The sequence below is a fragment of the Sphaerodactylus townsendi genome, linkage group LG03, assembly GCF_021028975.2.
Source record: "Sphaerodactylus townsendi isolate TG3544 linkage group LG03, MPM_Stown_v2.3, whole genome shotgun sequence".
In the NCBI taxonomy this organism is placed as follows: Eukaryota; Metazoa; Chordata; class Lepidosauria; order Squamata; family Sphaerodactylidae; genus Sphaerodactylus; species Sphaerodactylus townsendi.
Genome location: NC_059427.1, coordinates 172,471,328 through 172,499,143, shown reverse-complemented (window position 1 = coordinate 172,499,143; position 27,816 = coordinate 172,471,328). Strand labels below are relative to the sequence as shown.

Genomic DNA, 27,816 nt, shown 5'->3' with positions numbered 1-27,816 from the left:
GTTACGCTGAACTGCTCAGAGAAACGATCACCGAACAATTTCAAATGTCCCGAGCGTCTCAATTAACAAACGGGCTGTTTTTCTTTTTTTTGAAGGCTTCTTGTACCGCCGGTTACTGAAAGTCCCCAAATCCTTCACTAGTTCTCGAAAGCAGCTGATATTCCTGGTGGCTCATCCTGTACAGCTTGTGGGGCAAGGGGCCCGGGGAGTCTGCCTTTGGGGGAGTCCTAGCCTATGGCTTCGTTTCTTCAACATGGCTTTGGGTCCAATCATCTTTTTGCCCAGTCCCAGAATCATCTGGAATGTCACAGAGCTGGCCGGCTGGTTTTCCCTTGAAGCTAAACTAAAGAGTTAATGCTGGACTTGAGTCCCTGCCCCTTGATGTCCTTCATCAGGAAGCTGGGTGGGGAGGGAGGGGTCTGGCATGTTGCCTTCCTGGACTTTGACTAAGAGGAGAACTTTTGCCTGCTCTTAGCAGCCAAACACAGCGGAGAGTCCCAACCACACTCAGCAAGGAGCTGCTTCTACTGGTAGCGTCCGGCTGACCCAGTCAACACTTACGCCTTGCGAGCAGGTAAAGGGGGCATGGAGGGGCAGGTGGGTTGCAACTGTAGTTATTCCAGTCCCAGGCAATTTTTTCCAACCTGTTGACACCATTGCATGGCTCTGCAGCCCTTTTTGAGTGGGCAGGAGAGGCAATATACTTATTTTAAAGCCAGATCAATGGGAGAATGTGTTGCATTCCAGTGAGCTGTAATCAGGCATGTGTAAGATAAGAACGAGGTTAGTCATGCTGGATCCCAAGCCTCAGAGCATTTTTTAAAAGTTTACACTTGTCCCTTCCACACTGTTAGGGTTAGAGGCATGGTGCCCTCCACAGTCTGGAGAACCACATAAAAGTTTTTGGCCCTCTCTTTGTACCGGAGAAGTCTAAATGTTTTATGTATTGTCGAAGGCTTTCACGGCCGGAATCACTTGGGCGCTGTGTGGTTTCCGGGCTGTATGGCCGTGTTCTAGCGGCATTCTCTCCTGACGTTTCGCCTGCATCTGTGGCTGGCATCTTCAGAGAGCGGCTGTTATGGTTGCGAATGAAGGGTATGCCTGATGCCAGAGCCTGGCTGGCACTTTGTGATCCTCACAGAAGATGCCAGCCACAAATGCAGGCTTCGAAACATCAGGAGAGAATCGTACTACTAAAACACGCCAGCCCGAAACCACACAGCACCCATCTAAATGTTTTTCTTGGTCTTTTACAGGGGTTTTTCAGCACCTCGTTATAAAATCTGAGTTAAGTATTTGGCCATAGGATATATGCATGTCAACGTTAAGTAAAATGTCATTAAAATGCCCATTTACGGAACTTTCTCATGCTAACTTTTGATATACTAAAACTGCGATCAGGAAAGTGGCGATGTGGAACGGACAACTGTACACCTTAAGTTCACCGTACGGTTGTACATCAATAGTGAATTCATACTTCTATCATTCCTTAATTATCCCTTTTCAAACAGTTTGATCTACTAGTGTGTTGTACTACACTGGGACTCTTTATGCCTGGTTTACCATTAAGAACCACTGGCGTCTCAGTTTTACGGGCGGTTCAGCATGCATTTAGAGAGCAAGCAAATTCCCGAGATCTCGGAGTTCAAAACAGCTGTCGGTGGACTTTTCTCAAAGGTGACTGCAAAGTGTCACCCTAGAACAGGAAAAAGAGTTCTGTAAATCTGTCCTCCGTTTCCCCAGCAGGAGAGTCGTCCATAGACAGCCTCCGAAGAACAAAATATCTAACTGAATGCAGATGGATGAAAACCATCTCTAATGGGAGGGGCAGATGCTAAAAGCCATGGAATTTGCTTCCTGGTAGCAGCCCAAAAAGAGTGGTCCAGCCATTTCTGCAACCTGCCATCATATAGAAATATAGGAAGAAGAAGAGTTTGGATTTATATCCCCCCCCCCTTTCTCTCCTGCAGGAGACTTAAAGGGGCTTACAATCTCCTTGCCCTTCTCGGAGCTCTCTCAGCCCCACCTACAGCTTCTCGGAGCTCTCTCAGCCCCACCTACCTCACAGGGTGTTTGTTGTGAGGGGGGAAGGGCAAGGAGATTGTAAGCCCCTTTGAGTCTCCTTACAGGAGAGAAAAGGGGGATATAAATCCAAACTACTACTACTCCTCCTCCTCCTCCTCTTCTTCTTCTTCTTCTTCTTCCCCCTCACAACAAACACCCTGTGAGGTAGGTGGGGCTGAGAGAGCTCTGAGAAGCTGTGACTAGCCCAAGGTCACCCAGCTGGCGTGTGTGGGAGTGTACAGGTTAATCTGAATTCCCCAGATAAACCTCCACAGCTCAGGCGGCAGAGCTGGGAATCAAACCCGGTTCCTCCAGATTAGATATAAGAGCTCTTAACCTCCTATGCCACTATTGCTGATCTATCTCAATATTATGTACTCTCTGGTAGATGCTTTGACAAATCCTGAGCTTAGAAATGTATTTTCCAATACCTGGTGCCTAAGATAAAAAAATGGAAACACCAGGAATCAATTCTGGACCTGGGGTCTTCTGAAAGCAACACATATGATTGTTCACTGAGCCACTGGCCTTGAACCAGTCATGCTGGAAACATAGCTGTTTCCGTACACGGAATAGAACCCCCCCACCCACACACACACATTTAATGGGAATGATCATTCTGAGCAAGACTCCTGGGTAGCATTCCCAAAGACCTCCTAGAGGAAAAAAATATTCTGCCCTTCATGTGATATTATTTTGCCATGCAGTGTTCTTTGCCTTCGTTAGGTACCAGGAAAGTTGAGCAAAAACAATTTAAAACGAATTCAAATGTTTTATGTTGTTTTTGCTCAACCTTTGTAGTATCTAATTCAGTTTTTGGGTTACGTTTCTCCCCCCCAGAGGCGTAGCTACAAGGGCACCGGGGGGTACGCGTTGCACCGGGTGTGCGCCTGGGGGCAGCAAAATTTTGTTTGTTTTTTGTATTGTTAGTGATTTTCAGTTTTTGGGCTGCGTGGGGCACCGTTTTTAGGCCAGCAGCTTCAAAATTTCAGGGAGTTTTTGGGGGACTCTCCTGATGATACCACCCAAGTTAGGTGAGGTTTGGTTCAGGAGGTCCAAAGTTATGGACTCCCAAAGGGGGTGCCCCATCCCCCATTGGAGCTAATGGGAGATGGGGGCTACACCTTTGAGAGTCCATAACTTTGGACCCCCTGAACCAAACTTCACCAAACCTGGCTGGTATTATCAGGATAGTCTCCTAAAGATACCCTGAAATTTTGATGCTGCTAGCCTAAAAACTGCGCCCCCTAAAGGCCAAAAACGGAAAAAACACTAAAAATGCAAAAAACACAAACGAACATGGGGGTGGGGGGAGCAAAACTCAGATTTTGCACTAGGCTCCATTTTCCCTAGTTGCACCTCTGGTCCCCCCTTTTTTGCTGTATTTACCTCCACGCCATGAAAAGCCTCTGCTGTTTATTTCCATACACGACATTTCTATCAATGGGACGAGCCACATGGGGACCGGATGCGTGGACGATGTTTCCACTGATCCTGTGTCTGTCGCTGCTCGTACCCTGGCTAGGGCTGCCAGCCTCCAGGTGGTGCCTGGAGATTCCCCAGAATTAGAACTGGTCTTCAGGTGACAGATTAATTCCCTTGGAGAAAATGGCTGCTCGGAAGGATGGACTCTATAGAAAATGTCCCAACTTCTGGTAATAGATAAATTATGATTCAAGGACTACAATTGCCATCCGCCTCTTTCGGGAAATACCAAGGGGCGGGTTCGGTGTACCATCCTTGAACATCTGGAAGCGCCCAGAGCGACACAATTCCTGTTAGCTACGGCATTGTTACCCTTACTGAGGTCCCATCCCCCTTCAAACTCCTCCACTCCCTAAGTCTCCTGGGCTCATTCCGCACATGCAGAATAATGCACTTTCAAACTGCTTTCAGTGCTCTTTGAAGCTGTGCAGAATGGCAAAATCCACTTGCAAACCGTTGTGAAAGTGATTTGAAAGTGCATTATTCTGCATGTGCGGAATGAGCCCTGGTTTTTTTCCAACCCAGACCTGAAAGCCCTAGGCAAGGTGGTGCATTTGCAATGGAGGTACAATTTCACACACCCCTGAGAATCCAGCCACAGATGGTCCGGCATGCTGCTAATCCAGCATAGCTCGATGATCAATGGTAGGTGTCTCACCCGTACATCCAAATGGCATCCATATCAAAACCTTATCATAGATATGCTCCCTTTGGCGTTATACAGCAATTAAAGTTGCAGCAACACAGAAGTCAATGCAAAAAGAAAAGGACAATACGTGTCGATGCTAAATGCTTTAGAGCAGTGATGGCGAACCTTTTCAAGACCGAGTGCCCAAATTGCAACCCAAAACCCACTTATTTATCGCAAAGTGCCAACGCGGCAATTTAACCTGAAAAAACCCCTTGAGCAGGGGCCAGCCTGCTGTAGCCTCCAGCAAGTCCCATATGTGCTGCTCTGCACCTCTCTAGCATCTCTGCTGCCTCTGCTCCCCCCCATCCCCCGGGCAGCAGCCACCTGGAGCTGCTACCAGGCACCGGTCCCACCAGCCGAGTCCTCCCTGCTCGCTAACCATGACGTCCCAGCTGCTCCAGGCTGCAGCAAATTCCAATACATAATAATACATAACAACTCATGTGCATCGCTGTGCTAATATGGAGAGGGTTCCAGTGTCACCTCTGGCACCATAGGTTCGTCCACCGCTGCTTTATAACATGAAACGGTTACCGACGTTAGGACTATGTTTGCCTTTTGGCAGTTTAACAGGGCAGTGCACAGCTAAAGGGGAAAGGCGCATGTTCTCCAAGCAGCTCTGACTAAAGGTCAGTTTTAAAACATGGAAGTTATCCGGAAATTCCATCTGCTGCTATTCATTGTACGATTTGCCATCAATTGCCTCTGTTGCATATTACTGTATTTGGTTGTGGGCATGCTATGTATATTATTAGAAGTTACACTTGTGAATTATTACTGGATGTCCAAAACAAATAAACTAGAGACATATATATCACGGCATATAACCTTGGAAGTGATCAATGCTGGGAAGAAAACAGTAAAGTAGAACCAAGTCTGGGGTTATGCCTTGTTGGTTCAAACATCTGTTAGGAGTTTGCACTGGTGTGGCGTTTAGTGCCGCAGGGGTAAATTTTCATATATATTTGAATTCATCAGCATACGAACCATGTTCTGGTTGTTGTGGGTTTTCTGGGCTGCGTGGCCATGATCTGGTGGATCTTGTTCCTAACGTTTTACCTGCATCTATGGCTGGCATCTTCAGAGGTGTATCACAAAGAGAAGTCTGTTATACATTGTGTCCAGTGGATACACCTCTGAAGATGCTGGCCACAGATGCAGGTGAAAGGTTGGGAACAAGATCTACCAGACCATGGCCACACAGCCCGGGAAACTCAAAACAACCAGTTGAATCCACCCGTGAGAGCCTTTGACAATACATTACATTGAACCATGTTTTGTTTTTTAAATCCCCAAAAATGTGAGAAGCCTTGCAAAAATATTGTAATGCTATCCCTGAAAGCCAGGCGGGGGTGGGCAACTATGGCCCTCCAGATGTTCATGGACTACAATTCCCATCAGCCCCTGCCAGCATGGCCAATTGGCTATTCTGGCAGGGGCTGATGGGAATTGTAGTCCACGAACATCTGGAGGGCCATAGTTGCCCACCCCTGCCTGAGTACCAGGTCCAGAGCAATGAAACCAGTCAGAGTTTTCATCTCTCATTTGGTCCACTTGGGGGCGGGGGGGGGGGGTGCTTTATATAAAAGTTTTCTTATTATTATTGCACCCGGCCCTCTACTGGTTGAAAGAAAACACAGGGTTAGAAACTATACATAACGCAAGGCACCCGAGTCCTGTCCCTGATTTGGACCTCCCAAGTTACAAAACTGGGTTATGAAAACCATCACCAGCCTTTATCCCAAGAGTCTGGAGCAGGCGACTAATCCTCTAATACCCAACTACTTGTGTCTTGGTAACGGCGACCTAGAGCTCATGTGACAGGAAGCTGAGCAAATTTCCCAGGGATTGGGATAGGATCCATGAGCCACATTCGCTCCATAAAGCTCCCATGCTGTCAGGTCAGTTTCATGTTAGATACAACTCTTCGATCGCCTACTAATAAGGCTGGGAAAGTGCACATTCAGGGATTAATGTTTTTTTAAAATACATTTTTTATTTGTATAGTCAGACTATTCCATTACAAACATATATATCCGTTTACATTCAAACCATACAATTTCCCCCCTTTTTTCTCCTCCCCCCCAGGAGTTGAATTCTTCATATTTTCTTAACTGAGCAGCATCAGGTTCATTCTTTCCAGCCCCTTCTCCCATCCGTCTTCTTTAACTCCAACTTCTCTCATCCATTCCATATACAGAATCCATATCTTCATCATTCCATTCTGTCTGCGCCATCATTGATTCCTTGACATTATTTCAAAATTTTCTAACTGTACTTGTTCCCGAATATATTCTAACCATTCTGAATTGTCCATATTTTCTTATCCTTCCAACCCAACGCTATAACTGTGTGTACAGCTCTTATCATTATTTTATACAATAGTCTTTGGCCCCTTCCGCACACGCAAAATAAAACCACTTTCACAACTGTTTGCAAGTGGATTTTGCCATTCCGCACAGCTTCAAAGAGCATTGAAAGCAGTTTGAAAGTGCATTATTCTGCATGTGCGGAAAGAGCCTTTGTCTCCTATCCACTCTGCTAGCATCTACTATGCCCAAGAATAATAAATCTTTATTTCTGTTTTAAATTTCACCAGTTTCTCTATGCATCAACATTCAGGGAATAATGTGATACCGACTGGGAAATAGTTTCCCAAGGACCTCTTTTACTAGCATCGGTAGTTTTCACAGTCTTGTGTTTTCACGAGGGTCAGCTAAGGAGACCACAGTCAAGGTTTTGATTTTTAGGGCTGTTCTAGGGTTGGGGGCAGGTGGGCCCAGGTCACCTGTCACCTGTGCCAGTCTCTTACTTTGGGTTAGTCCAGAGTAGCTCTCTTTTCTGCACCCCAGGCTGGAAGGAATATATTTTAAAAGCTTCGACTGCCTAATTCCTTCTTCACCCTTGAGGGAAATACTTGTGTGTTTTTTCCTTAGTCATCCTGATTTTGCGGGGCAGTTGTTAAAAGTAGGGCTAGTATTTGGAAGACCCCGGTTCAAATCCCCACATGCCATGGAAGCTCGCGAAGTGCCCTTGGGCCAGTTGCACTCTCTCAGCTCAGTCTACCTCATAGGGTTGTTGTGATGATAAAGTAGCAAGTAGCAGAATGCTGCAAGGCTCTCGAATGTGGAAATAACAGAGACCGTAGGAAAGTCCTAAAGCAGTTTATTTCTAACAACGCGTAGAGTAACAATAGAAAGCTGAATCTAAGCTCTCCAGCTTAGATCCAGAGATTATATCCTTCAAAACCCACACCAAATGTGCCTTACAAATTCTACAACATTTGCACTACAGAGCTTCAAAGTACCTGGGAACCGTTCGCACCTTCTTGCAGGAGAGCTGGCGCCAGGGAGTTGCCAGGAAGGGAAGAGGGAAACAGAAAAGTAGTTACAGGAAAACATCTGCAATTCTTACACAGCAAGACATCTGGGCACTGACAGGCCTGGTCCTGACAGCAAGCTGCGTTTGGTCCCCACTTGGGAGAAAGGGAGGGTATAATTTTTTTTCCTTATAAATAAATACCTACAAGGCCCAGTTAACATATCCATGCCTTGGAGTGAAAACTTCTTGCAAGTAAATGTGCATGTGAAGGCTTCACAGCAAGTCATTGGTGGAAAGTAACTTGAGTGATCTGCACAGCAACAGCATAAATGGATTTGGTAGGGTCAAATCCGGAAGGGGATCCATAACGCAACTCAGCATGTGCATGGACCTGCCTTCATAGTGTAGCGGTTAAGAGCTGTGTACTCTAATTGGGGGAACCGGGTTTGATTCCCCACTCTCCTACACATAAGTGATGGACTTTTATCTGGGGAACTAGATTGGTTTCCCCACTCATCCACATGAAGCCTGCTAGGTGACCTTAGGTCAGTCCAGAGGTGGGATCCAGCAGGTTCTCACAGGTTCCCGAGAGTAGGTTACTAATTATTTGTGTGTGCCGAGAGTGGGTTACTAATGGGTGATTTTGCCACGTGATTTTTGCCCTAGTTACGCCCGTACTCTCAGCAGTAGCGCCCAGAACTTGAAGCAGTCTAACAGGAGGTGCACTTGCCTGGCAGCCTGCGCCTCAGTCCCTGCGTTTCCTGCCCAATGATCCGCTTTACGGCTGCGCCCTGCTGGCACAGCCCTCTGTATCACTCGGCCTCTCGAATGCCCATTCACTGCGTCTCCAACCTAGCCCCATTGGCGCTACGCCACAGTTTGAATCCCACCACCATGGGAACCTGTTAATAAAATGTTTGGATCCCACCACTGGGCCAGTCACAGTTCTCTCAGAACTCCCTCAGCCCCACCTACCTCCCAAGGTGTCAGTTGTGGGGAGAGGAAGGGAAGGGAGTTGGAAAGCTGCTTTGAGAGTCCTTGGGGTTGAGAAAAGCAGCATATAAATCCAAACTCTTCTTCTTCACTGCCCAACTATGCCTTTAAGCAGTTGCTGTGCTTCAGAATTCCAGGAGTGATTCACACATCAACGAACAGTTGAAGGATATGAAAGTGAAGGTGATTCATCTGTATTAATTGTCTCATGTTTTGATGCTGGACAGATCGATTTTCTCTCTGGCCTCAGGTTTGTGCCTATCACACCTTCATACTAGAATCTCTTTCTGCCCAAAAATAGAGGCGGAAATCTGCTAGCTTCTTGTACAGCAAAAGCTGCTGTTGCTGTCAGTAATGCAACCAAGCACCCTGGGTTTGGCCAGCAAACTCACACCTCTTTGAAAAGCCAAATTGAGCTCTACTGAGAAATTAAGAAACATGTTTAAGAATGAACAGAATTACAGTTTGGCAAGAACAGGTACACAGAAAATAACAAATCTCACTACCTACCTACACAGTGAAGTTCTATACAGGATAGTTGTCTTTAAGCCTGGGCTACGAATAACAGAATCATAGAGTTGGAAGAGACTGCAAGGGCCATCAAGTCCAACCCCCTGCAATGCAGCAGGAACACGAATCTAAGCAAAGATCTCTCTAGCAGCGATGGGGGCGGGAGGCGCGGATCCAAAACCTGGCAACAGGTTCCCATGGTGGTGGGATTCAAACCTGTGGTTTTAGCGCTAATGGGGCATGTCTTGGCACGAGGGGGGCATGGCTCTGGCATTCTGAAGGCATTCCTGGGCGTGGTTGTGGCAAGGATCGCTGCACCGGGTCCTAAGGCGTGGAAACGAATGCACTGCTAGGGTTAGGCTGCCACGCACGCCGGTGCACCTCCTGCCAGACTGCTTCAAGCCTGCACTCTACTGCTGGAGAGGAGGGGCTTAACTAAGCAAGTAAAAAAAATCACGTGGCAAAATCACCCATTAGTAACCCCCTCTCGGCACACACAAATAATTAGTAACCTACTCTCGGGAACCTGTGAGAACCTGCTGGATCCCACCTCTGGGGTGGAGGGTAAAAAGGGAATGCTTAGCTGTTACAAGATGCCGTTTAGAGGAAATGCTGGCCATAGTCTAGTGAGCCCTTTCAACTAATCCTGGGACTGTCCTGAAAAGTGACGTGCCCCTCTCAATCAGAATGAGTAGCTCCCCCCTCCCAGCTAGAAGTTTCTTCAGATGTACTGAATATTTCTAATTAGTATCAGTCTGGAAGATAAGCAGTTACCAAGCAATACCCAGCACATGGCGGAACTTTCAGCTAGTTAAACCCAGAAGGTTCTCTTAAGATGGATGCTTTCTTGACACTTCTGATGCTATTATTGGGGCTTAATCCCAGTCGGCTGGTGCCTGCAGCGTAGTCTAGACCAGGTTGCCTTAGCAGCAGTGGCGTAGTGGTTAAGAGCAGGTGCATTCTAATCTGGAGGAACTGGGTTTGATTCCCCGCTCTGCCACTTGAGCTGTGGAGGCTTATCTGGGGAATTCAAATTAGCCTGTGCACTCCCACACACGCCAGCTGGGTGACCTTGACTAATCACAGCTTTGCTGAGCTTCCTCTGCCTCACCCTACCACTTCACAGGGTGTTTGTTGTGAGGAAGGAAGGGCAAGGAGATTGTAAGCCCCTTTGAGTCTCCTACAGGAGAGAAAGGGGGGATATAAATCCAAACTCCTCCTCCTCCTCCTCCTCCTCCTCCTCCTCCTCCTCCTCCTCCTCCTCCTTCTTCTTCATGGGGAATTCTAGAGGAGGAAAGCCGGGGATGCATGTTTTTGAACTACGCTATAGGAAGATGCCTGTGAGAGACACACTAGAGGTGTTACAATAGTCTGGTATGCTGGTATTTTGATTTGGATGGCTCTACAGGCAAATACTTCCATGGGGAACGCTTGCGTCAACTTACAGGTGCAGGGGTGAGAGAAGGGACATAGACATGTATTTCTGAGGAATCCCATCTCTACTTGGGGACAAGACAAATAATTTTGAACCCAGTCACAAACACTCTCTGATGTCTTACTCCCTTGACTTTTCCAGCATTTTGCTGAGCAGGGCTGTTTTAGATTATGTACTCGCCCTCCTACCCACCCACCCAACCCCGCCCCCCACCCCCCGTTAGACTCATATCCAGTCATTTCAGTGGTTCACTCAGGCCCCTTCCGCACACGCAAAATAATGCGTTTTCAAACCACTTTCACAACTGTTTGCAAGTAGATTTTGCCATTCCGCACAGCTTCAAAGAGCACTGAAAGCAGTTTGAAAGTGCATTATTCTGCATGTGCGGAATGAGCCTGAGCTGTAATGGTTAAGAGTAGTGGCCTCTAATCTGGAGGACTGGGTTTGATTCCTCACTCTTCCACATGAGCTGCAGTTTCTTATGTGGTGAACCAGATTTATTTCCCCACTCCTACCTTCCGGCTGAGTGATCTTGGGCGAGTCACAGTTCTCTCAGAACTCAGGGACTATAGTGTTATACCAGAATTGCAGAGAAGAAGAGTTTAGAATTATAACCCACCTTTCTCTCCCATAAGGAGACTTAAGGCAGCTTACAAACTCCTTTTCCCTTTCCCTCCCCACAACAGACACCTTGTGAAGTAGGTAGGGCTGAAAAAGTTCTGAGAGAACTGCGACTGGCCCATGGTCACCCAGCAGGCTTTGGGTGTAGGAGCGGGAAAACAAATCCAGCTCACCAGATTAGAGTCTGCCGCTTATGTGTGAAGGAGTGGGGAATCAAACTCAGTTCTCCAGATTAGAGTCCACTGCTCTTGACCACTACACCACACTGGTGTGGAGAGATTTATTTATTTCATTTATATGCCACCTTTCTACCCAATAGGGACAGGAAGCACCTGGCATTGCTCTCGTTCCTTCCATTTTATCCTCACGATAACCCTGTAAGGAAAGTTAAAACGTCACTCAGCAGTGGCGTAGGAGGTTAAGAGCTCACGAATCTAATCTGGAGGAACCGGGTTTGATTCCCCGCTCTGCCGCCTGAGCTGTGGAGGCTTATCTGGGGAATTTGGATTAGCCTGTGCACTCCCACCCACTCCAGCTGGGTGACCTTGGGCTAGTCACAGCTTCTCGGAGTTTCTCTCTTGGCCCCCCCACCCACCTCACAGGGTGTTTGTTGTGAGGGGGGAAGGGCAAGGAGATTGTCAGCCCCTTTGAGTCTCCTGCAGGAGAGAAAGGGGGGATATAAATCCAAACTCTTCTTCTTCTTCTTCTTCTTCTTCCTCCTCCTCCTCCTCCTCCTCTTCTTCCTCCTCCTCCTCCTATGGCAGAGTGGGGATTCAAATCTGGGTCTCCCTGATACTCTAATCACTGCACCACATGGGCTATCATGTAAAAGATGTCAAAGGGTGAATTTCAGAAAGAAGGCTATTTTATATTGTGGTTACTAATGGTAAGAGACTAAGGCAGTTTGCTGAGATGTTATTAGTGATGTTTGTGTAAAAACAGCCAGAGTTGGTATGGGATCTATCATGAGAGCCAGCATGGTGTGGTGGTCTAAAGCAGGTGGACTGTAATCTGGAGAGGCGGGTTTGATTCCCCACTCCTGTATATGAGTCTCTAATCTGGCGAACTGGGTTTGTTTCTCTGCTTCTATGCACAAACCCTGCTGGGTGACCTTGTGCTAGTAGTCACAGTTCTCTCAGAACTCTCTCAGCCCCACCTACCTCCCGAGGTGTCTGTTGTGCGGAGAGGAGGAGAAGGAGTTTGTAAGCTGCTCCGAGACTTTGCAGTTGAGAAAAACAGGGTCTAACTCAAAGTTTTTCTTCTTCTGTGCCCATATCGCCAAGTCGTGCAAAAGATTTGCCCAGCACTGCTCAGAGAACAGCAGGCTACTTGAAGGTTTTATTGCTGCCTCCCTCGGCTTAGCGACTCACGCCGTGGTTCTTAATCTTTATTTCACTACAACCCACCAAGTACCCAACTTTAGAACTGAATGCCTCCTATGGCCGAAAAAAGGACATACAGCCAGTGCTTCTCACAAAGCAACTTTCTTTATATCGATATATGTATGCGGTACAGCAGCAGTAGTGTAGTGGTTAAGAGCAGGTGCACTCTAATCTGGAGGAACCAGGTTTGATTCCCTGCTCTCTCTGCCACTTGCGCTGTGGAGGGTTATCTGGGGGATTCAGATTAGCCTGTGCACTCCCACACATGCCAGCTGGGTGACCTTGGGCTAGTCACAGTTCTTCTGAGCTCTCTCAGCCCCACCTACCTCACAGGGTGTTTGTTGTGAGGGGGGGAAGGGAAAGGAGATTTCTCCTAACAGGACAGAAAGGTGGGCCATAAATCCATATTATTATTATTATTATTATTATTATTATTATTATTATTATTATTATTATTATTATTATTATTATTATTATTATTATTATGTTATTATATTAAGGAATAACATATTGCAGTCTGAATATCGTATCCCTTCCCAAGGACCTAGGTATTAGAGGTATTTGCGATAATTCTAGGTCCTTGGGAAGGACTCATATTCAGAGATGAATTCCAGACACTGTGCTGTGTTGTTATGTGTGGTAATATTAATATTACACATTACACAATAATAATAATGTAATACCTTCATTATTATTATTATTGGCTATTGGCTATTGGTTATTATTATTATTATTATTATGCTGCTGCTGCTGCTGCTGCTGCTGCTGCTGCTGCTGCTGCTGCTGCTGCTGCTTCGCCTACCCCACCAATTATTTTTGCCTATCCCTATTCAGGCCTCCAGAATCCAGCTAGATTCTCTACTATGTGGCTCTACGTGCTGCTGGTGAGCTGCCTCTGGGCTGCAGTTTGGTACCTCCGTGACCGGCAGATGTTGAGCTCCTTCAAGGATAAGTATGTTTTCATCACAGGCTGTGACACTGGCTTTGGGAACATGCTGGCCAAGCGACTTGACAAGAAGGGCTTTCACGTGCTGGCAGGTTGCCTAACCCTGAAGGGAGCTGACAGTCTGCAGCGGGCCACGTCCCCGAACCTCCGCACGACACTGATCGACGTCACAAATTCCGAGAGCATCCGCAAAGCGGTAGAGTGGGTGCGGACGGAAGTGGGTGAAAAAGGTGAGTCTCGCCCTGCGAGCACCAGGGAGAAAACCACAGCTGAGGCAGGGGCAGCGTCATTTGAGGCATGGCAGCTGCCGAGGCCAGAGTTGCTGGTGGGCCTCGCTGCTGCTGCTTCCCCTTGTACATTCTCTGCTATGCTCTGTCTCAGAAAAAGATGTTAGTACGGTCAGTAGAGGTGCAGAGGTCGAGAAAATTATATGCTTCCGCATTAGAATATAGTCCCGAACAAATATAAGAGACCTCTCGCTACTACTATTGATCTCCAGATGCCCAAGGTCAGTGCCCCTGGAGAAAACATCTTCTTTGGAGGGTGGACTATTTATTTATTTATTTTAAATTTATATACCGCCCTTCCTCGAAGGGCTTAGGGCGGTGTCCATCAATCATACATTAAAATCAGTCAAAACAATCACTGCCCATAATTAAAAGAACCACATATTACCGTGTTTCCCCGAATATAAGACAGTGTCTTATATTAATTTTTGCTCCCAAAGATGCGCTATGTCTTATTTTCAGAGGATGTCTTATTTTTCTGTGTTCTGTTCGTCGGGCATGCTTCCAAACAAAAACTTTGCTGTGTCTTACTTTCGGGAGATGCCTTATATTTCGCACTTCAGCAAAACCTCTACTACGTCTTATTTTCTGGGGATGTCTTATATTCGGGGAAACAGGGTAATAGCAGACGGCTTCAACTCCCATCCCTCCCCCTTTCACGCGCCCACGGGAGGCCAGATATGTACTATATAGCGGGATATCGATGTTACCCCAGCTGGCCAAATGCCTGGCAGAACAGAAGAAGAAGAAGAGTTTGGATTTATACCCCCCCTTTCTCTCCTGCAGGAGACTCAAAGGGGCTTACAATCTCCTTGCCCTTCCCCCCTCACAACAAACACCCTGTGAGGTAGGTGGGGCTGAGAGAGCTCCGAGAAGCCCAAGGTCACCCAGCTGGGCGCAGTGGGAGTGGGGGTACAGTGCTATTCTGAATTCCCCCAGAGCCTTACACAGCCTGGTAGGCGGCAGAGCTGGGGAATCAAACCTCGTTCCTCCAGATTAGTTACACATCGAAGTTCTTAACCTCCCACGCCACTGTCTGCTCCGGCTTTTACAGAGACCCCTGGGTGGAAACTTCTTGTATGTCCCACAGGGCTCCTGATCTCAGTCCTGGGAGCTCTGTTCCATTCTAGGCACGGCATGGCCAGGACTGTAAAAGCCCTGGCCCTTGTAGAGGCCAGCCGGACCGCTTTGGGGTCGGGGATCACCAGCAGGTCTGCCTCCGAAGAGCGGAGGGGCCTAGAGGGGCAATACAGGGAGAGACGGTCTCTGATGCTATGTAGCATCAGACCCTGCTGAGGTCCCTTCAGTTCCCAAACCCCACCTTCCCCAGGCTCCACCCTCAAAATCTGCAGGTATTTCCCAATCCAGAGCTGGCGATCCTATTCTGAGATACAATGAGATCAGTATACCATACCATTCCACACCCCACTGTCTGCCTAGGGCAGGCTGACCAGACATCCCGCTTTTGGTGGGACAGTCCCGCCTTCAAACAATTTGTCCCGCGTCCCGCTGGTTATTTCAATTGTCCTGCTTTTTGGGAGGCTGCTGCACTGCCTTCTGGGGCGCAAGACAGTGCGGCAGCCTCCCGCGCGCACGGCCGCAGGAGCACGGCCCTCTGGGGCTTGCCGTTTCCCACCCTGTGACGCCTACCCCCGTCCCAGTTCACAAAGGTGACCATCTGGTCACCTTAGCCTAGGGGCCTCCAAAACCTGGAGCCAGCCCTGTGCTGAGGGAAAGGCTGTGACTATGGCTGATTGCCCACGGCCTTTGTGGCATTGCTTATTATTAGTGAACTAGCACTAAAGCCCATATTAAATTAAAACAAAATGGGTTCAAAGAAGGAGGGAGGGAAGTAGGGTGGGGGACCCCCCCCTTCTCCTTCCCCTCCTTCCCTCCAGGAGAGCAGCTGGTGTTGTTTGGGGTGGAGGAGGCTCCTAGGTTGATGGGAACGTGGGCAGGGAAGGGATGGAATGTTGTGAGCCCTGCATACCCGTTGGCTGGACGTTTGTCATCGGACTTTCCATCCCTCTTAGGCAATCTATCTATATATATAAAAAGCTAACAGTGTTTTTGTTGATGACAGTATACCTCAGTAACTGCTGGGCCAATTCCTCTGAAAATTCCCAACCACTATAGTCAGCCAGGTGAGAGTGTTTTTAGATGTTCACATACCTGAAATTTCACACCTGGCCCAGGTAAAACGCCTTTTTCCTGGCGCTCCATGGTGAAGGACATTCAACTGCCTGTGTGTAACTGTCACCCTTAGAATGTTTGTGCTGCTCAGAATGTTCACTCAGATGGCCAGATATGAGCAGTGGAAACAGTACATAGGCAGTAACTCGAGTGGAAGTGAAACACATACACACACATACACATGAGGGAGAGGGAGAGGGAGGAGGGGGAGGGAGGGGTGGCATGCAAGGGAAGAGAGGGAGGGAGAGGAAAGGGACGGAGGGGGAGGCATGCAAGGGAAGAGAAGTGAGAGAGGGGAGACAGTGAGGGGTGGCATGCAAGGGAGGGGAGGCGGGGGCCAAGCATCTTGATATGACCCACACACCCAAGCGGAGGAAAAGGGAAGGGAAGGAGAGGGAGGGGTGGCATGCAAGGGAAGAGAAGTGAGGGAGGGAAGAAAGTGAGGGGTGACATGCAAGGGATGGGAGGGAGGGGCCAGGCACTTTAGACTCCCTGAATACTGTGGTTACAGTTAAGAAAACCAGGCACGCATTACTCAGGAGTAAGCTTGGTACAGCAACCGTGACATACTTTGAATAAATGGCTGCATCAGCGCCCCAGAGAGGGTTTCCTCAGAAGCTAACACCCATTGCCACCAACCAAACTTACTCCCAGGTAAAGGATCATGACCAGCCAGCCTAGATGTGTGGGAGGGGTGCCTTTCCATCCCCCCCCCCCCCCAGGAATGCAGGCACACACATCCATGACATTGCACAGTATCAGGCTGCGTGTTTGCATGAGTACGTACTGCTGGCCTCTGCAATTGATTTGCTGCTACTGTTCCTTTCCCATTTCACCACAATAAGCCATAGCAACACATGACTGGGCCCTGCTAGTTATGTATAAGGATAATCTCACACAAGGCAAAAATTCTTATGCTGAATTAGGACAGGCACATTAACTAACTCCAAGTTTTTCTCAGGAAGCAACACAAAGGAACTGATTGAGTAATAGGCATAGGGAAAGAGTGACATTATTTTCCCTCTGGTCCACACCCATCAGTCCCCCCTTTCTCTCTCTCCAGGGCTCTTTGGATTGGTGAACAATGCAGGTGTGGCCAACCCCATTGGACCCACAGAGTGGATGCGCATAGATGATTACCGCAAAGTCATGGCTGTTAACACCTTTGGGGTAATTGAAGTCTCTCTGGCCTTCCTGCCTCTCCTCAAACAGGCCCGTGGCCGTGTGGTCAACATTTCCAGCGTTCTGGGTCGTCTCTCAGGCAATGGCGGTGGCTACTGTGTTTCCAAATACACAATTGAAGCCTTCTCCGACAGCCTTAGGTAGGAGACCAGGTAGGGCTTTGCCTGTTTTCATCCATCGCCTTTCCCATTCGAGCACTTCATCCTTCACTCTTCTGTGCTTACATTTCACCCTAGTGCAGTGGTGGCGAACCTATGGCACGAGTGCCAGAAGTGGCACTCAGAGCCCTCTCTGTGGGCATGCGCAAACAGTGTCCCCCCCCGCCACACACACACACACATCTAGGCTGGCCTGGGCTGCCGGGCTTGATTATTAGCATTAAACTAAGACCTAGTTTTGGGGAAGCAGTGTAGGTAACCCTGTTAAGCGCTGTTAAACACCACTGATTTTCATGTGAAGAACTATAGCATGATCCTTTACCTGGGAGTAAGCTCTGTTGTTTAGCGCAATGGGGCTTGCTTCTGAGTTTAACACCCCCCCCCCGGAGTCATGATTCAATCCTTAAGTTGGAAGAGTTGCACAGCGCCCGTCAAAGCAAAGCCACCGACTACCACCAAGCTTACTCCCGAGTAACACACACCTCAGAGCAAACCGTTTTTTCTAAACTAAAACCTCAGTATTCAGGTTAAATTGCCGTGTTGACACTTTGCGATAAATAAGTGGGTTTTGGGTTGCAATTTGGGCATTCGAAAAAGTTCACCATCACTGCCCTCGTGACTCATTTCACCCTTCCCCCACCTTTTTTTTACCATCTCATGTTTTCTTGGTTCAAAAACACCCTTCTTTTATTCCACCGCCCACCTCTGCTTCTTCAACATCCTCTGTCATTCCATTAACTAGCCCTTTCCGCACAAATCGGTAAAACATTTTCACTCCCCCCTTTTGTTCGCACTCGCCACCTTGAAATGATTCCTGGCAACCAATTTGTGATATTGCCCTTCTTTTTTTAAAGTTCTCTGCTTCAATGCTTCACAGCTTCGTGTTGCATTCTCTATACCTCATATACTCAAGTGCTTCGGACATTTATCCCCCCCCCCCCAATAAAAAAGCAAAAAGAGCAAATAAACAGGAAACCAAGTGTGCTCAGAAAATGACGCCAAGGAGGAAGTTTAGGGAAGCAGAAAAGCGTGGGAAACCTTGTCCTTAGATCTCACAGCAACAGTAGATTAGCAGGCAGCTCAATCTCTCTCTCTCCCCCACCCCCTTATCTAGGGGAAATGGAGCCCGTGGGGGGGAGCAGAAAACTCAGATTTTGTCCCGAGCTCCATTTCCCAGAAGCGTACCAGGGGTAAATGGCGCCCGGAGACAAATTGTCTCCAGGACACCCCCCAGGCTCTGCCGCCCCCCTCTGCCCCCCACCACCCTAGCTCTGCCCCTTGATGCCCCAGGCTCCACCCCCACTGTCTTAGACCCCGCCCATGTCACCATGGACATGGGCAAGGTCTAGGGTGCCCACCTTCCCCCCCACAGACTCCCGCTGCCGGCTGGGCTCCCAGAGGCCTTCTTTTATAAGCACTGAGGCCAGGGGGTGGGGCTTAGGGAGCAGGAAGGGGTGGGACTTCCTGCTCCCCAAGCCCCACCCCCGACCTCAATACTTATAAAAGAAGGTCTCCGAGGCAAGAAATGCAGACTCTTCTGGCCTGCCCAGAGGGGAAGAGGCTGCTGGCTGCGAGCCCAGCCGGCAGGGGGGGAAGGGAAGGGGGAGTCCAGGGTGGGGTAGAGGGCACTTGGAGGCAGCAGGAAGTCATTTTTGCGTGCCTCGGATGGGGTCGAGGCACGTGAAAACGATGAGACAGCAGGACTTCCTGGTCACGTGGGGGGCCAATTTTGCGACCCCCATGTGACTAGAAGTGGTGCCCGGGGACAAGGGGTACCCCTTGTCCCTAGGCAGATACGCCACTGCCGTTTCCCCTAGATATGCCTCTGTTCTTAGGCCCCTTCTGCACATGCAGAATAATGCACTTTCAATCCATTTTTCTGGTTCATATAATGCACTTTCAATCCATTTTCCTGGTTCAATCCAAGATCCTGGTTCAAATAAGAACATAAGAAAGAGCCTGCTGGATCAGACCAGAGTCCATCTAGTCCAGCACTCTGCTACTCAACAGTGGCCCACCAGGTGCCTTTGGGATCTCACATGCAGGATGTGAAAGCAATGGCCTGCTGCTGCTGCTGCTGCTGCTCCTGAGCACCTGGTCTGCTAAGGCATTTGCAATCTCAGATCAAGGAAGATCAAGATTGGTAGCCATAGATCGACTTCTCCTCCATCAATCTGTCCCAGCCCCTTTTAAAGCTATCCAGGTTAGTGGCCATCACCACCTCCTGTGGCGGCATATTTCACGATTGTTTGCAAGTGGATTTTGCTATTTTCTCACAGTAAAATCCAGCTGCAAAGTGCATTGAAAGTGAATTATTCTGCATGTGCGAAAGAGGCCATTAAGCCATGACTTTACACCATTTCTGAAATGAACCAGAGCCAGAGACTTTTAGGTTCTGCCCCCAGCCTGGTTAAATTCTCTATTGGATGAGACCCAGACCCAGAATGAGGGGAAACTGTGACCAGGGCATGCGCGCACCCTGCGCCCCTACCCTGGACCGCCACGCTCCCACCACGCCCCCTCCGTGGCCCGGCCATGCCCCTTCGCTGCTCCGTTCGGCGTGTCACACCCCACCCGGCTCCATTGACGCTATGCCCAGACCATGCAGGACTTGATGCGGTTCTGCAGGGCCTGTAAGATGGTTTATGGTTGAGGCAACAACACTTTACCATCCAATGGCCTCTCTCTTTCCCACCCCTTATCCCCTCTATCTTCCTGTACGCAATCATAGGAACTTATTGTTCCTACAGTGGCGTAGGAAGTTAAGAGCTCGTGTATCTAATCTGGAGGAACCGGGTTTGATTCCCAGCTCTGCCACCTGAGCTGTGGAGGCTTATCTGGGGAATTCAGATTAGCCTGTACACTCCCACACACGCCAGCTGGGTGACCTTGGGCTAGTCACAGCTTCTCGGAGCTCTCTCAGCCTCACCTACCTCACAGGGTGTTTGTTGTGAGGGGGGAAGGGCAAGGAGATTGTGAGCCCCTTTGAGTCTCCTGCAGGAGAGAAAGGGGGGATATAAATCCCAACTCTTCTTCTTCTTCTTAATGTACGAGAGTTTTTAGCTGCCATCCATTTTCTGATTAGAGTAGATTATTGGTTTTAATGTATTTAATTTTATCATATTTATCGTTGTTGGAAGCTGCCGTGAGCTCACAGGGGAAGGGCGACCTATACATGAAATACATATATACCTGTCAGTCTGAAGAGCCCAGTAAGGTGACAATCAAATTTGATTCTGTGCTATATTTCAGAAGAAGATACTGAAAAGCAATAACTTCATGTATCTTAATTCAAACTCTTCTGTTTAATTTTGTGCAACAAAATGTGTAAAAAAAGCATTTATGATGTTAAAATGTAATTATGGGGAGGGCTGCTATTTTCTGAAAGTGAAACTGTGACCCAGGGTCACCTGATGGGCTTCATGTGCAGGAATGGGGAATCAAACCCAGTTCTCCAGATTAGAACCTGCTGCTGTTTGTAAGCATTGAACACTTCTCTTGCAGGAGGGATATGTATCACTTCGGAGTAAAGGTTTCCATCGTGGAGCCAGGCTTCTTCAAGACTGCAGTGACCAACCTAGAATCTATAGAGGCTTCCTTGCGGCAACTTTGGGACCACATGACCCCTGAGACGCGGCGGAGCTACGGAGAAGACTTCTTTCCAAACTGTGAGTGCCTTTAAAGCTGCGGCTACTGCTGAGGAGAGCAAAATTAGACTTGAGTGAAAACATAGCTATTAGCTGCACCATTTACCACAGTTAAAGGTTAAAAGGCAGCATAGGAAAGCAGCAACAACCAATAACCTGCATTTAGATTCAGAACTCAGATTGTGTGTGTGTATTTGCATGCAGTGGCAAGTCACAGCCGGTTTATGGCAATCTTGTAGGGTTTTCACGGCAAGAGGCAGTCAGGGTGGTTTGCCTTTGCTTTTCTCCTTAGGGCTGAGACAGTTCTGAGAACTGTGACTGGCCTAGGATCACCCCAGTAGGCTTCATGTGCAGGAACGAGGAATGAAACCCAGTTCTCCAGATTATAATTTGCTGGTATCTTAATTCAAACTCTTCTGTTTAATTTTGAGCAACAAAATGTGTAAAAAAGCATTTATGATGTTAAAATGTTATTATGGGGAGGGCTGCTATTTTCTGAAAGTGAAATTGTGACCCAGGGTCACCTGGTAGGCTTAATGTGCAGGAGTGGGGAATCAAACCCAGTTTGATTACACCATGCTGGCTCCTCTGGCCATCCTATTTTAATTAGCACCTTCATTTCCCTCAGTCACCTGTTACTCAACACAATCCAAGAAAAGTTGCTTAATGATGTACAGTTAAGTTGCTTAAGTTGCTTAATGATGTACAGTTAAGACTGGGCAACTCAGGATCTGGAGGGTCAGCTCTGTGATTATAGTTGATGGTCCCAATCTATTAGAATGACCAGTGTTTAGAACTTTTCTCTTATTCTTTGTGCTGGTACCTACACTTTCCATTATTTGGTCTATGTATGTTTGGGGGGCAGAGGCATACCGAGATAAAATGGTGCCTGGTGACAATACCTGCTGCCGCACCCCCCACGCCCCCCTCCCCAGTTACCTCCCCCAGGGCGGCAGGCGCCCAGCCCACAGCGGGTCAAAAGCCTGCCACAGACCCGTAGCTGGCCCGGAAGCCTGCTGAGGGGCGCCCCTTGGCTGGGGGGCAGCAGGTTCCCGGCCTGGCTGCTCCTCCTCCAAGGCAGCAGTCTCCCAGCCTGGCTGCTCCTTCAGGTCACAATTCCCCCCCCCCACGTGACCTAATGGGTGGTGCCCAGGGTCAATTGACACCCCCCCCCCAATGTCCCTCTGGCAAATATGCCCTTGGTGGGGGAGGGAGAGAATTTGGCATGTACCAACAAATATTCCCTTTCTTGAGTTTGTAGTTGGGAGGCATCACGTTCACTTTACAAACTTTACAAAAGAAGAAGAGGAGTTTGGATTTATATCCCCCCCTTTTCTCTCCTGCAGGAGACTCAAAGGGGCTTACAATCTCCTTGCCCTCCCCCCCCCCTCACAACAAACACCCTGTGAGGTAGGTGGGGCTGAGAGAGCTCTGAGAAGCTGTGACTAGCCCAAGGTCACCCAGCTGGCGTGTGTGGGAGTGTACAGGCTAATCTGAATTCCCCAGATAAGCCTCCACAGCTCAGGTGGCAGAGCTGGGAATCAAACCCGGTTCCTCCAGATTAGATACACGAGCTCTTAACCTCCTACGCCACTGCTGCTCCAAGCCTTCATTGCTTGTATTTTTTGAAAATATTTAGCAATAGCAGGCTGGGGGGAAACCCTGCCCTGTAGAACTCTCCCTAGAGAAGCTAGATTGCGCAGCCTGGAAAGCCTCTTCCGATCACTTAAGATGCATAGTACTTTAAGAGCTCCATAATAGCAGCATTTAGAAGAGCATCAACAGCAGCCCAGATCCACCCAGGAGGCAAAGGCTGAAAAGCAGTTCTGGCTTTGTTTCCAAGTTATAGTCAAGAAAAGAAAGTTATGCGTTTTAGGATAAGAACTGACTAGTTGTTACAGTGAGTCTCACTTCCTGTGCCAGGTAAAGGACCTTTCTCTCCACCCTGGCCCCACCTCAAAGACGCCTTCATCTTGTTCCTAGGCCAGTGGTGGCAAACCTTTGGCACTCCAGATGTTCATGGACTACAATTCCCATCAGCCTTTGCCAGCATAGCCAATTGGCCATGCTGGCAGGGGCTGATGGGAATTGTAGCCCATAACATCTGGAGTGCCAAAGGTTCGCCACCACGGTCCTAGGCTATGAAAGTATCCCAATTTGATTGTGCCTCTGCCTTTCCCCAGATGTGAAAGTCCAGAACTTCATAATGAACATCATCTGTGACCCAGATCTCAGCAAAGTGACCAACTGCATGGAACATGCTCTGCAGGCCAAGCATCCCCGGACTCGATACAGCGCTGGCTGGGATGCCAAGTTTCTGTGGCTTCCGGCCTCCTACCTGCCTGCTTTCATAGTGGATATTGCGCTGGCTACCATCCTACCAAAGCCAGCCCACCGCGTCCGCTAGACTCCCAAGTCTCTTCTCTCTGTTCTAGACCAAGCCTTTTGGCCCAGCTACTGGTGTAAAAGAAACAATGAACTGTGCAGAAATAAATCGGTCGTCACATTAAAGCCAATGCCCTGCCACCTGATCTTCCTCACTGCAGGGGACCGTAACCTCTGAGTCCTGATAGGATAAGATGATATTACAGATGAGTAAAGGGTTTCCAGGTCTGATCTGATCCTACGGAGGAAAGCAGAAGAGTTGGGTTTTTTATACGCTGCTTTTCTGTCCTTTTAAGGAGTCTCAGAGCAGCTTACAATCACCTTCCCTTCCCACAACAGACAGACAGAGAGACAGACAGACAGGTGGGGCTGAGAGAGTTTGACGAGAACTGTGGCTGGCTCAAAGTCACCCAGTAGGCTTCATGTGGAGGGGTGGGGAATCAAACCCTGTCCTCTAGAGAAGTCTGCCGCTCTTAACCACTACACCACAGTGGGTGATCTAAGTGTGAGTGGCAGGTGAAGAAAATCATATCTACCTATTCTTTCTATAACAGCCACAGGATCACCTGCATTGTTGCTTGCCATTTCAACAGAAACATGCCTAGGGAGATGGCTGTCCAACTTCCCATCTGCAGGGAACACTTTGCATATCAGTTCCTCTATTATGAAATTCTTGTGCACTGTAGGGCATATTGTTCAGTGCACACTCAGTTCACTTACCAGGTGTTGGATTTCCCCACTGCTCTATGCAAAACCTACAGCATACAATAGCTTCCTGGTCTTCTTATTGCTAGGAATATCAGTAGCATTAGGCAAGCATCCTTCAAGGGAATCTTCCTCTGCAGGTATTAAATAAATGAATTTTTGGCAAGCATCTTAAATCCCCGGGTTCCTTGGAATGGAGCTCAAAGATATTGCCTGCTACAGCAGAGACAACCTACAAGACGGGCAGAAAGGGGGCATGTAACTTCAATGGATGCAGATATTAATAGGGGTATAGATAATGTGTCTTCCTTATTTCAGAATGCCCTTTCTTACGTATCTGCAGAGGGCAGGGAGGAACAAGTTTTGGGTCAGGGTGAAGCCTAACACCCTCTCTTCAGAAATGTGGAAGTAAGGCTATGTAGCAAGAGGCATGAAGATCATCACATTGCAGGAACCAAAGGAAGATGAATAAGGATGAACTACCAGGTACAAAGCAGGGGGGGGGGGGCACATAGTATAGACACAATCGGCCTTTCTTTGCAATTGGCTTAACACAAAACTGAAATAAGTGCCTGAGTTTGTACTGCAGCAGTTCCATTGCGGGATGTCCAGTGCTCTGAATGGGGTGGCGCCAAACCGCCTTTTCCAAGGGATACAAACCACCCAGAGATGTAGGAGGGTCTACACAGATATTGGGGGGAAGTTACTAAGAATATATATATAGTTAGGTGCCTTTTTAAAGCTGTGACTACTGCTGAGGAGAGCAAAATTAGACTTGAGTGAAAACATAGCTATTAGCTGCACCATTTACCACAGTTAAAGGTTAAAAGGCAGCATGGGAAAGCAGCAATAACCAATAGCCTGCATTTAGATTCCAGAACTCCAGATTGTGTATGTGTATTTGCATGCAGTGGCAAGTCACAGCCGATTTATGTGGCAATCTTGTAGGGGTTTTCACAGCAGAAGGCGGTCAAATTGGATTTTACCTTTGCTTTTCTCCTTAGAGACTGAGACAGTTCTGAGAACTGTGGCCCAGCCTAGGGTCACTAATGGAAGCTTCATGTGCAGGAGCGAGGGAATGAAACCCAGTTCTCAGATTATAATTTGCTGGTATCTTAATTTAAACTCTTCTGTTTGGTACGAGCAACAAAATGCATGTAAAAAAAAGCATTTATGATGTTAAATGTTATTATGGGGAGGCTGCTGTACAGAAGAAGTGAAATTGTGACCAGGGTCACCTGAGTAGGCTTAATGTGCAGGGTGGGAATCGACCCAGTTTGATTACACCATGCAGGCTCATCTGGCAATCCTATCCTAATTAGCACCTTCATTTCCCTCCGTCACCTGATACTCAACACTTACAATCCAAGAAAAGTTGCTTAATGATGTACAGTTAAGTTGCTTAAGTTGCTTAATGATGTACAGTTAAGACTGGGCAACTCAGGATCTGGAGGGTCAGCTCTGTGATTATAGTTGATGGTCCCAATCTATTAGAATGACCAGTGTTTAGAACTTTTCTCTTCTTCTTTGTGCTGGTACCTACACTTTCCATTATTTGGTATATGTATGTTTGGGGGGCAGAGGCATACCGAGATAAAATGGTGCCTGGTGACAATACCTGGTCCTGCACCCCCCACGCCTTCTGTGCCCCCCTCCCCACTTACCTCCTCCAAGGCAGCAGTCTCCCAGCCTGGCTGCTCCTTCAGGTCACAATTTTGCCCCCCCCCCTCACGTGACCTAATGGGTGGCACCCGGGGTCAATTGACACCCCCCCTAAAGTCCCTCTGGCAAATATGCCCTTGGTGGGGGAGGGAGAGAATTTGGCATGTACCAACAAATATTCCCTTTCTTGAGTCTGTAGTTGGGAGGCATCACATTCACTTTACAAACTTTACAAAAGAAGAAAAAGAGTTTGGATTTATATCCCCCCTTTCTCTCCTGCAGGACACTCAAAGGGGCTTACAATCTCCTTGCCCTTCCCCCCTCACAACAAACACCCCTGGCCAAGGGTGGGTTGAACTGAGAGCTCAGAGCTGTGACCTAGCCCAAGGTCACTTAGCTGGCATGTGTGGGAGTGGTACAGGCTAATCTGAATTCCCCAGATAGCCTCCACGGCTCAGGCGGGCGGAGCTGGGGAATCAAACCTGGTTCCTCAGATTAGATACCACGAGGCCCTTAACCTCCTAGCCACTGCTGCTCAAGCCTTCATTTGCTTGTATTTTTGAAAATATTTAGCAATAGCAGGCTGAAACCTGCCCTGTAGAGACTCTCCTAGAGAGCTGGGTGCGCAGCCCTGGAAGAGCCTCTTCCGATCACTTAAGATTGCCTTGAGTACTTTAGAGCTCCATAATAGCAGCATTGAAGGCATCAAAACTGACCCAGATCACTTGGGAGGCAAAGGCTGAAAAGCAGTTCTGGCTTTGTTTCCAGGTTATGAATCAGAAAAGAAAGTTATCGTTTTAGGATAAGAGACGACTAGTTGTTACAGTGAGTCTGCTTCCTGTGCCAGGTGGACCTTTCTCTCCACCCTGGCCCCCCCTCAAGGCATGCTTCATCTTGTTCCTAGGCCAGTGGTGAAAGCCGGAAGCCTTTGGCACTCCAGATGTTCATGGACACTACAATTCTCATCCAGCCTTTGCCAGCATAGCCAATTGGCCATGCTGGCAGGGCTAATGGAGTATATATAACATCTGGAGTGTAAAGAACTCCCTTTCTGAGTCCTAGACTATGAGAATCTCCCAATTGGTGTACCCTCTGCCTTTCCCAGATGTGAAAGTCAGAACTTCATAATGAACATCATCTGTGACTGAATCTCAGCAAAGTGACCAACTGCATGGAACACATCTGCAGGCCAAGCATCCCAGTTCGATACAGCTGGCTGGGATGCCAGTTTCTAATAGCTTCGACCTCCTACCTGCCACTGCTCATAGTGGATATTAAGCTGGCTACCATCCTACCAAAGCCAGCCCCACCCACAGCGTCCATGGAGCTCCCAAGTCTCTTCTCTGTTCCTAGACCAAGCCTTTTGGCCCAGCTACTGGTGTAAAAGGAAACAATGAACTGTGCAGAAATAATCCCGATTAGGTCACGGTAAAGCCAATGCCCTGCCACTAGTCTTCCTCACTGCAGGGGACAGTAACCTCTGAGGTCCCTGATAGGATAGGGTATTACAGATGAGTAAAAGGGTTTCCAGGTCTGATCTGATGATCTATGGAGGAAAGCAGAAGAGTTGGGTTTTATCACCTTTTCTGTCCTTTTAAGGCATCTCAAGAGCAGCCTGTGTATCCCTTCCCACAACGAAGTGAGACAGACAGACAGACAGGCCGGGGCTGAGAGAGTTTAGCCGAGAACTGTGGCTGGCTCAAGAATCACTAGTGAGCTTCATGTGGAGGGGTGAAGTCAAACCCTGTCCTCCTAGAAGTCTGCGCTCTTAACCACTACACCACAGTGGGTGATCTAAGTGTGAGTGCTTGGGTGAGAGAAAAATCATATCTACCTATTCTTTCTATAACAATACACAGGATCACCTGCATTGTTGCTTGCCATTTCAGAAACATGCCTAGGGAGATGGCTGTCAACTTCCATCTGCAGGGAACGCACATATCAGTTCCTCAGCCCATAGAAATTCTTGTGCATTGCAGGGCATAGTATAGGGCATATTGTTCAGTGCACTCAGTTCACTTACCAGGTGTTGGATTTCCCCACTGCTCTATGCAAAGTACAACATACTAGCCAAGCTTCCTGGTCTTCTGTGCTAGGAATATCCAGTAGCATTAAGCAAGCAAGCATCCTTCAAAGGGAGATCTTCCTC

At 48.2% G+C, this 27,816-nt stretch overlaps 1 protein-coding gene across 1 annotated transcript; it reads left to right on the top strand.

The window, feature by feature from the left end:
• Positions 1-440: 440 nt before the first annotated feature.
• Positions 441-23,431, top strand: RDH5 (retinol dehydrogenase 5). Its single transcript, XM_048487219.1, has 5 exons — positions 441-574; positions 13,337-13,678; positions 16,992-17,250; positions 20,773-20,936; positions 23,099-23,431. Exons 2-5 carry the CDS (start codon positions 13,366-13,368, stop codon positions 23,320-23,322), a joined length of 960 nt encoding a protein of 319 aa, XP_048343176.1. The 5' UTR covers positions 441-574; positions 13,337-13,365; the 3' UTR covers positions 23,323-23,431.
• The last annotated feature ends 4,385 nt before the right edge of the window (positions 23,432-27,816 follow it).